Source organism: Octopus bimaculoides, chromosome 7 (genome assembly GCF_046866305.1).
Source record: "Octopus bimaculoides isolate indiv1 chromosome 7, ASM4686630v1, whole genome shotgun sequence".
In the NCBI taxonomy this organism is placed as follows: Eukaryota; Metazoa; Mollusca; class Cephalopoda; order Octopoda; family Octopodidae; genus Octopus; species Octopus bimaculoides.
This window is the reverse complement of record NC_142934.1, coordinates 81,867,210-81,878,820: the sequence shown is the minus strand read 5'-3', so window position 1 is coordinate 81,878,820 and position 11,611 is coordinate 81,867,210. Positions and strand designations below refer to the sequence as shown.

Sequence of the window (11,611 nt, the reverse complement as noted above, 5' to 3'; positions counted from 1 at the left end):
ATTTTTTTTTTATTTTTTTTTTTTACTTGTTTCAGTCATTTGACTGCGGCCATGCTGGAGCACCGCCTTTAGTCGAGCAAATCGACCCCAGGACTTATTCTTTGTAAGCCTAGTACTTATTCTATTGGTCTCTTTTTGCCGAACCGCTAAGTGACGGGGACATAAACACACCAGCATTGTTTGTCAAGCAATGCTAGGGGGACAAACAGAGACACAAACACACACACACATAGATATACATATATACGACGGTCTTCTTTCAGTTTCCGTCTACCAAATCCACTCACAAGGCTTTGGTCGGCCCGAGGCTATAGTAGAAGACATTTGCCCAAGATGCCACGCAGTGGGACTGAACCCGGAACCATGTGGTTGGTAGGCAAGCTACTTACCACACAGCCACTCCTGCGCCTATGATATATATATATATACATAAACGTATATATATGTATATAAACACACATACACATATACGTATGTTTGTATGTATGCATGCATATAAAGAGCTGGGATTTTCCTTTCATCGTAACCAGTAGTTTCGTGGATCATAAAATGAGAAAATGAAGAAAATTTACAAACGATACAATTTAACCCTTTGAATAACTAATTATCCATGATTTACAGGGATGATACTATAACTGTTAGAATCGCTATTCCGACGATCACAAGATGAAGAAAGTTTTTCTATTTTGATATCGTTGAATTTTTATTTTTTCATAAATTACAGAAAGCCAGATTAAGCGTTGGGAGATGCTTATGCTTTTAAATATACGAACGGGATTAACATTATTCTATGTATTAAGTAGATATTGAATTTTCCGACATTTGATGATTCAATCGTATGTGTTCCTAAATATGTATATTATGTGTATCTGTGTATGTGTGCGTGTGTATGTGTGTGTACGTTTATGCATACACACTCACAGATGTATGTATGTATGTATGTATATATATATATATATATATATATATATATATATATATATATATATATATATATATACACGTATAAGTTAGAGGTGTTTAAAGCCTCCAAGGGAGAGCTATATCCAAAGGCACTTCTGGTAAATACCTCAGTAGGTGTATTCTTTGGTTAAAGGTATACGGCAGCAGCTAGTTTAGCGAGTAACCGTAGTTTAATTGATATAGGCGAGAAGAAAATGGGGGGGAAATGATAAACAGAAGTGTGTCTTTTGCGCTAGCAAGCCATTATTTAATTAGAGTAATGGTGAATAAAAAATTAGTAGAAGTACTTCTTCTTTGATTCACCTTTACTCTAATTAAATATTCTAAATGACTTGAGACGGCCGTCGCTGCCTTGGTTTTGTTTTCTTTTTCCTTTAATACAGCGCTTCTTAAACTTTTTTCATTCACGATCCCATTTTTCATCAAGAGATTTTTCGCGACACTAGGTTAGTCATGGACACAACTTTTATTAATTTGGTGAAAGACAGTATGTTTCATCAGGATTTCAATATAGAATTTAAACTTATGTAAAATTAAAGGAGTAAGAATGCTTTTCTTGCTTAGAAATATAAAGAATATCGAAGGCTGCCACATATATTTATTTTCGCAATGATATAAGCAGTAAAAGTGAAGGGTATGACGTCAACCGAAAATCAAAGTTGAATAATAGTTCATGTTCAGTAGGAGTTGAATTCTGAACCTCGGTGTAAATATTGTACAAAATTTGAAATAGCAACTCAACAACTGTGTGTTATAAAATACATGCTCCTTCATTGACACATAACACCTGTCTTATCTTCTTGGAAACAAGAGAAGTTATTCATAGATTCATTTATTTTACACTGAAGTATTTCATGTCTCCTTTTTTTCATTTGCTTCAGTTATTCACCATAAAGGAATCTATTTGTGGTATGATTCTGCTTTAATTGGAAAAATACTGGGAAACATTTGAATGTTTACATTTTGCAGAAATAAATTGATTAAAAGCAAATTTAATGTTTGTTGGAAGATGGATTTAAGAAAATATTTTCTTAAAATAGCATTAAACAGATGAATGAAAAGTGGGTTTTTTTTTAAGTCTGAAGCAACAATACTGTCTCTTTGAAAAGTAGCGACTAAAAATACAATGCAAGCAAGAGGTAAAAGAGTGGACGCCTACGAAGAGAAGTGTTATAGCTTTTGTCTGTTTAATCTTTTGACATCAGACCGAAAACTTTGAAATACTAAAAACACAAGCCTGTCTTGTGCAGTGAGATTACGAAATGATTATCAAACACAAATATCTTCTATGTTAACTATTCACAAATAATTGGATTTTATCTTGATTAGATTTACGTAACTTTTGGCATTCTCTCAACCAAGTTCGTTAGATAACGACTTGTAATTCTGTTCCAACAATATTGAAGATCGTCTCAGATATGATGAGGACATTTTGTGTTGTTTTTTCTCTGCACTTCCTTATCCATCTTGTCTAAAATAGTTTGTTGTGGAATCAAGGTCAGGTGACTCGATTTTTCTAAAACAATTCTTACCATGTAAGAATCGAACTCAGAACGTAAAGAGGGACGAAATGCCGCTAAGCATTTTGTCCGGAATGCTAACGATTCTGTCAGTTCGCCGCCTTATGAAAGTGCAATGACGCCTGTACATTTTCAGTTCTCGAAAATAATGATCTTGGGTATGACCATTTAATTTCTATTATTCCTATATACGCCTCTATTTTCAACTTCATTTTCAAAAATTATTTCCAAAATCTTTCTGTTTATTTAAAGCTTTGTTAACTTATAAGCCGTTATATAGTATACAATTTTTAAGGGTTGTTTTCAAAGACTTTTCCTTGGAAGTCATGCTTTTTTGATATATTTTATAAAAACTTTTATAAGTATTTCAGTACTTATAACTACATTTACTTGCTATTTATGTTGCATTTAATCGTCATACAGTATATATTTTGATTAAATTTTCTCGGAGAGTTATATACTATCTCGAGAATTATATTTTACTTGTTTCGTTACATAGAATATCGATTTCATACTTCATTTTATGCTTCCAATTATCTTTTGCGTGTTGGCAGCTTCTGTATTTTGTAATGATAACTTGTTTATTTAATTGTGCAAAGTCTGTTGTTGCAATTATGCAAGTATATAAGAAATTGCGTAAATGAGCAACAGAATTGGCTATCGTTATATTCTCATTTATTATCGGCCTGTGCATCTTGCTAATAGCATTTCTCATTCCATGTTTATTTTAAAAAAGGGTCTCTACAACGTATGTCTACAATCCATGGAAGTTATGATTTGCACGTATTTTATCAATCTGTTGATACATCGCATAGCTGCTTTGGAATGTGGACGAATTCTACTTACTGCAGTAATCGATATTTCCTGTCAGTAGAAAATTACACTGAACAAGGATCTATTTTAAAACGGGGGCCACATTTTTCATTAATGTTTTACAAAATTTTTTTTCTGTTCTATAACACAAAATAGATAAGTATACGAAGTTTGAAAGTCTTTCCGTACCAAAAACACTACATAAAACATAAATGAAAACTGGTGCCCCCGTTTTGAAATAGATCCGAGCGGTGAGCAGACAGAACCGCTACCGCATCCAAGAAAATATTAAGCAGCATTTCTTTCGGCGCTTTACGTTCTGAGTTCAAATGCTGCTGAGGTTGACTTTGCTTTCCATTATTTCGGGTTCGATAAAATAAATACCTGTTGAACACTGGGGTTCATGTAATCGATAATCTCCTCTCCAAAAATTACAGGCTTTGTGTCAAATTTCAAAGAATTGTTGTTGTTGTTTGCCATTTCTCCTTTCGAGGTCTATAAAATAAATTGCCATCCAAGAACGGGGATTGATAGTATCGAGTAGCCTCTCGCCCCTATTTAAAATCGTTGACCTTGTTGCCCAAATTAGCAACCATTAACATCATTATTATTATTAAAACTATTGTCATTAACAATACAACCATGGTAGACTCATCAGAGCGTCGAACAAATTGCCGAACGGAATATCTTTCGGCTCCTAACGTCCTTGGTTCAGTTTCCGTTGTGGTCAATTTTCCTTTTCATCCTATCGGGTATAATAACATAAAAATACCGGTCGATTGTATCGATTCATTTCCCTCTCTCAGTAATTTATAGCCTCTAAAACGGTGAGTTGGTAAAATCGTGGTCGCCTCGGAAAAAGTATTTAACGACATTTTTTCCGACGTTCTGAGTTCAACTATCATCGGGGTCAACTTTGCCTTTCATAATTTCGGGTCGATAGAATAAGTACCGATTTACCCCGCCCCGAAATTGCTGGCCTTGTGCCAAAATTTAAAACCAATATTTCTGACCCTATGTATCAATCAAGAAACGATTATTTCTCTTCAGAACTACGATTTCTAGCTTGGTCATACAAATATTCTGCATTATTGTATACTTAGTATTATAGTCATTACTGAATATGTATTTATTTATTTGATTAACAATTAACTGTTCTTAACAATTCGTATCTGTGTAATTTGTTTCCAATATTTATATACTGAATCTATGACAATGGGGCATTTTTAAAAGCATAAAGGAAGCTTCTTCCAATATTAAAATTCAACTTCCAAAGATTTTTTGATAATTGTTTTTTTTTTTTACCTTTTTCTCGTTTCGTATCTGTATAGTCTTGCTGCTGTGTTTTCTTTTGAGTTAATGTATTTTAAGTAAACAAACGGCTATCTATAGATCTCTTCATTTCTGCTTCTGATTGTTTTATTCTCAGGTAGGAATAATCCTAATAAACTATCTATTTTGTGGAATATATTTACCGCTTCAATTAGCTTGTAAAAGAATTTGAATATATTATTATTATTATTATTTTATGTTTGACTTTTGTTTTGCATTTGTACAAGTTGGATCCAAGTCTCACCCAGAGACCTCAAGAGACAACAAGTTAGAAGTTCATGTAGGTGTTATGCCTAGGGTACCATATATTTGGATTTGTACAGTTTTGTTCAAGTGAATGTTTAAGAAACCATAAGAAAATTGTGTTTGCTTTAAAATTTGAGATCACATAGACAGTATTTTACGTAGGATATGGGCAGTTCCCATGAGCACTATCTTTTGAACTTCAGCCATTTTGGGGTTTCCTGGAATCTGATCTAGGTAGTAATCAGCCCGTTTCGCTGTCATTCCCAGGGCACCTATGACAATAGGTATTGTTTTCGTCTTCAGATTCCACATTTTGCTAATTTCTATTTCAAGATCTTTATATTTGCTCAGTTTTTGGTAGGTCTTGACAGATACGTTTATATCGATTGGGACAGTCATATCAATGAGGAGGCATGATTTTTGTCTGAAGTCTTTCAGTATGATGTCTGGCCTATTTGCGTCTATCTTTCTGTCAGTTTGAATGGTGAAGTTCCAGAGGAGTGCAATGTGATCATTTTCAAGTACTAGGGGTGGTTTGTGTTCCCACCAGTTTTTATCATGGGGCAAGTCCAGGTTTTTGCATATTACCCAGTGAATATATTGTGCAGCTCTATCATGCCTGTTGAGATACTCTGTAGGCGCAAGCAGACTGCACATGGAGATAACATGATCGATGGTCTCATATTGTTGTTGGCATATACGACATAATGGGGAGCTGCCGTTCTTTAATATGTTGGCCTGGTAGTTCTTTGTAGGTAGGCATTGATCTTGGGCTGCTATGATAAACCCCTCTGTTTCTGATTTCAAGCCAGAATATCTGCATTATTGTCAATATCTGCATTATTCGCTCTCTTTGGGTATTTGCCATTGAGAGGTTTTCCATGCCATTTTTCAGTCATAATAGCTAAGGCAGCAATTTTAGCACGGGTTTTCAAGCGCTTAGCTTTTTCTGCAGGTGTTTCTAGTTCGTCTAATTCTTGAATTTGTTGCAATTGGAATTCACTTAGATATTCCTTTGCCTGTTTTGTTACTGAGTAAGATATTATTATTATTATTATTATTATTATTATTATTATTATTATTATTATTATTATTATTATTATCATTATTATTATTATTATTATTATTATTATTATTATTATTATTATTCTTCAGTAGTCTTATTTTTATCACGTGCTTTCACTGAATTACCGAGCGCAGCTGTGTGTGCTTTGGGTATGTGCTGTGGTTTATTGAGATGCTCTTATTTTTACTGTATTGAAGGTGTTTTATGTAGGATGTGTGCGGTGCCTAGTAGTGCTATTTTCTGTATATTATATATACTTGCTAGTCCTGGTGTTTTTATTATTATATTTTTTGAATATTTTTTTTATCATACCTAATGCGCCTACTACGATGAGAACTGTTTCAGTTTCTAGACTCCACATTCGAGTTACCTCTATTTCAAGATCATTGTATTTTGAAAGTTTCTCCGTTTCCTTCAGAGTAAAATTGACATCTGTTGGCATTAATACATGGATTAGAAACCATTTTTTCTTGATGTATATATATATATATATATATATATATATATATACATTATTAGTCTCTTATTTCCCTTTATACTTCCTACATCCATTCTTTTCCAAAATAACACCTTATATTGAACTCTACTTTTTCCCTCTCTTTAACTCACTTGTATCGTCTCTGATGAAGGGATATTCCTAATATCTCAGAAACAGCTGTAAGATTACTTTTTTTTTATAAATGTCCTATAAATTCCACACAGCCTTGGCTATTTTGTCTCATTTTGTCTCACACACACACACACACACACACACACACACACACACACACACACACACACACACACACACACACATATATATATATATATATATATATATATATATATATATATATATATGTATGTGTGTGTGTGTGTGTGTATTTATAATCATTACTAATCACACTACTTTGATTTGCTTAATTTCAGTTCAAGTCCTTGACGCTTGAAATAACTTTGTGGTCATTTAACAAATCGGCTGACGATGATTTCATAGGAGAAGTTCTGATGGACTTGTACGATGCCCCTATGGACAATCAGCTAATTTGGTATGATCTAGAGGATCACGATGAGAACAGTTCTCCTCTGCCAGAACGCCAGCAATTCTTTCCTGACAACTCACCAATGAGTTCAGCATCGACAGAAACATCACGTGCCGGGACCCCGTGTCGTGGCTCTCCGAGTCCAATAAACAGGAGTCCTGCTCATTCTTTTAGTCAAAGAAGCGTTTCGGGCATACCAAATTATGAAAAGCGGAAACATTTACTCACACATACCAAAAAATCTCCTGGTAAGAATGGTTTTTAGTTAAAATAATTATTATTGGAAGGTGTTTATAAGCCATTTAAAAACACACAAAAACCTTTAGATTCATTTCAACATTTAAATTTAATTTGTCAAAATATTTTCGTCGCTTTGAGACCGCGACCTCTTCACTGACAAAATTCCGTGAGGTCGCGGTCTCAAAGCGATGAAGATGTTTTGGCAATTTGAATTAAAATTTTTAAGTGAATCTAACGGTTTTTGTATTTTAAATGGCTTATAAACATCTTCCACGCTGCAATTGTTTTTGTTTCAGCACATGATCTCAGATCAGGTCATTTGTTATGCAAGTACATCTCCGTAATAATTTTTATTGTTTAACTAAAAATAATGCATACCATAAGCAACACGTGTATTTTACCCACGTACTTTTGAATTATGAAATTTGCGAAGGTATTGTACAATGTAAACTCAGACTTAAAAACAGTTTAGGTTCTCAAATCATTAGCTTCTTTTTCTCAATTATTTAAAGTATTGATTTATTATATTAGCACATAGCTTTATAATTGTGGAAAACAGTTACGGATAATTACAATAACCCGTGTCTACACAAAAGAGTAGTGGAGGCGCAATGGCCCAGCGGTTAGGGCAGCGAACTCAATGTCATAGGATCGTGGTTTCGATTCCCAGACCAGGCGCTGGGAGTGTTTATTAAGCGAAAACACCTAAAGCTCCACGAGGCTCCGGCAGGGGGGGGGGTGAACCCTGCTGTACTCTTCCACCACAACTTTCTCTCACTCTTACTTCCTGTTTCTGTTGTGCCAGTAATTCAAAGGACCAGCCTTGTCACGCTGAATATCTCCGAGAACTACGTTAAGGGTACACGTGTCTGTGGAGTGCTCAACCACTTGCACGTTAGTTTCACGAGCAGGCTACTCCGTTGAGCGGATCAACTGGAACCCTCGACGTCGTAAGCGACGGAGTGCCAACAACAACAACAACACGAAAGAGTAGTCAATTAATCATTCCCAATGTAACAAAAGATAAACTTGACGTTGGTGGAATTTGAGAATAAAGCGTTGAAGGATAAAGCTAAGTAGTGTTTTTTGGTTTCAAATCTTGTAATTAAATCTTGCTGTTAATATGTAACATTGACACACGCTATATATTTTAGTGGTGGGTACACGCGATTACATTTATTATAGTACTTGACTGATAATAATATTTTTAATTCCCTGCAGTCAGTATCGGTAAAGTCTGTGCTACAAAGTTAAACAGATCCTTTCCTCTTTCAAAATGTGTAGCCATTGATTTTGTATAATTTCAAAAACAAGGTCAGGGCCGGTTTGGGGCTTAAAAGAATTACTGCCTGTGCTTAGTTCCACTCTCAGTGTTTTGTGTTCAATTTGACCCATGTCAAATTTATGTTTTGTTACCCCGTGATCAATGAAAGGATTACGAATTTGTATGACCTAGGATCGAAGTAGTTGCTTATACAATTTTCCTGCTAAACATATAACTCTTGACTTATGTAACAAACTAAGGATGTTTAAGAAATGGAAGCTAGTCGTTGTCAGTCGAAATCCTTCCTTTTTCTTTTTTCCTCTTTTTGAATGTGAATTGTATAAAATACGCTCACAAATTCAATAGTTCAGAATGACGACTATAAAATTATAGTCTTCGGAATGACGACTATAAAATTATAGTCTTCGGAATGACGACTATAAAATTATAGTCTTCAGAATGAAGACTATAATTTAAAGTACTAATAAATTACAGGTTTCAAACGTTATAATAAATGCTAAGAACCTGAATAACAAATAAAACAGTGTTACAAATATATTTAAATCATTAGCCATCAACATACCGGAGGAATGCAATGCGTCCGGACATCTAAATTGTGTCTCACACGATAATCAGCCTACGTTGTCATTGGAATTGCTAGAAATATCAGCCTACGTTGTCATTGGAATTGCTAGAAATATCAGCCTACGTTGTCATTGGAATTGCTAGAAATATCAGCCTACGTTGTCATTGGAATTGCTAGAAATATCAGCCAAATTATTCTTTGATCGAGCCAGAGTGTCTTAAGCATAAAGGACACATCAAAAAATATATCTTCCGATAAACTATGCCTAGAAATAATAAAAAGGAAACAGGATTGCTAATGACTGGAATACCTTTCGTCTTAGGTCTGCTCAACATTCGGTATTCTCGGTATTTTATTTTTCCAGCTTTTACTATTCTGAATTTCAGGCCATCTGAATTCGGCTTTCTAACGTTCGGTCCTCTGGATTCGATCTCATGAGCAGCACCTAATTCTTATAGTCTTTCAAGTATATTTGCATTAATATTTTTGTTTGTAGACAAAAATCAAAATATGACAAAGTGGTGAGGAGTATTTTCCTTATAGTGTCTAGCCAAATGTTGCACATTAACATGTCAAACCACACTGAATTACTGAGCAGAGTATCCGTTCCCCTGCGAGAACACTTAATGAGTGATAAAATAATCTCTATTATCTAATGGTCAGTACATACATAAATACACACACACACACACACACACACACACACACACACACACACACACACACACACACACACACACACACACACACACACACACACATATATATATATATATCTATATCTATATCTATATATATATATATATATATATATATATATATATATATAATATATATATATACTTTATTTAAAAGCAGTAGAAATATACCAAAAAAGTCTGTTACTCAGAGTTTCACGTTCCCGTTTATCGGACAGTTTTGTTAGAAAATTGTGTGGATCTATTTTAAAACGGGGGCGCCGGTTTTCATTTATGTTTTATGTAGTGTTTTTGGTACCGAAAGACTTTCAAACTTCGTATACTTATCTATTTTGTGTTATAGAACAGAAAAATATTTTTGTATTCGAATTTATTTCATGTGAAAAATTGTCTTATTTCGATAATTTCTACTAATCACTGACGTCTATTCAGTTGAAAACAGTTAGCGCTGTAACGGTGTATATCGTATTAATCCCCTAACCCTAACCCTAACCCTAACTAGACTGTTAACCCTAACCCTAAAACTAACCCTAACCCTAAAACTAACCCTAACTCTAGAATCCGAACTCTAAAATTGTTACACACATAGATACGCACAGCGTAATTTATTATATAAACAATATATGCGTATAAATTACGATTAAACCGGATGAAATATGTCACAGGGAATAACATTTTTATGACCGCCCAGCACTAACTCTATTCAGCTGAATAGACGTCAGTGATTGGTTGAAATTACAGAAATACGACAACTTTAACATGGAATAACTTGCGATGTACGTTTTTTTGTTAAGAAGACTAAGAGTAAAAGATGTTTTATATGACACATTCTACCAGTGTCCCAAGTTTCAAAGTGTTTCGTTAGTGTTTCGTTAAGAAAATACTGGCGGCCCCGTTTTAAAATAGATCCAATTGTGTATTCTAACAAAACTGTCCGATGAACGGGAACGTGAGACTCCGAGTAACAGTTTTTTTGTTATATTTCTGCTGCTTTTAGATAAAGCATAATACTCTACCTCTGGTATTTGAGTACTCTTTTTTTCCACCTTGTTGCACATTTATGTGCTTACTCCTGTAGTACAGTATCCGATAAGTTCACAAATTCCGTATACTTCGAATGTGTAATATATATATATATATATACATACATACAAACATACATACAGACAGTCAGACAGACAGACAGACAGACATATGCGTATGTACGAATACATACACACAGACATTATTATTTTGATCACTACTGGTTTCACATTCTACGATCTTTCGGGTAGTTGAGTATACAATATGCGTTTTCTGTTTTGTTCTTTTATTCTTGCAGCCCGAGATAAGTTAGACGCACCATTTGGACGGATTTCCCCTTTGCACTCCCCAGCTAGCAGTGAAGATTCTTATATTGTGCAGCCAGGTAAGAAATGTACTTTCCGGTTCACTCGATTTCATTCTATTTCGTTATGTTTGTGTCCGTTTAATTTTTGGCATTTAAGTTCTTCCTGCGTTGAGATGTGTTTATTTTTGTGCATTAGTTTAGTATTTAGTATTGTGACTATTCTTTATTTCTTTTATAAATTTTTTTTTTTAATGTTCTGTGCAAGGGATAACAATTCAGAATACAATGTGAAAGCGGTGAACTGGCAGAAGCGTTAGCACGCCGGGCGAAGTGCTTAGCGGTATTTCGTCTGCCTTTACGTTCTGAGTTCAAATTCCGCCGAGGTCGACATAGCCTTTCATCCTTTCGGGGTCGATTAGATAACTACCAGTTACGCACTGGGGTCGATATTATCGACCTAATCCCTTTGTCTGTCCTTGTTTCTCCCTTCTATGTTTAGCCCCTTGTGGGCAATAAAGAAATCAGAAACGT

At 34.5% G+C, this 11,611-nt stretch overlaps 1 protein-coding gene across 6 annotated transcripts in view; it reads left to right on the top strand.

Annotated features, from left to right (window-relative positions):
- Nucleotides 1–11,611, top strand: part of LOC106871929 (regulating synaptic membrane exocytosis protein 2) — a 309,716-nt gene that overhangs the window by 261,663 nt on the left and 36,442 nt on the right. For all 6 annotated transcript variants that reach the window (XM_089355577.1, XM_089355576.1, XM_089355579.1 and 3 more), the window contains 2 exons: nt 6,850–7,210; nt 11,072–11,158. In XM_089355577.1, the coding sequence (XP_089211703.1) occupies nt 6,850–7,210; nt 11,072–11,158 (448 nt within the window). The remainder of the gene's footprint in view (nt 1–6,849; nt 7,211–11,071; nt 11,159–11,611) is intronic.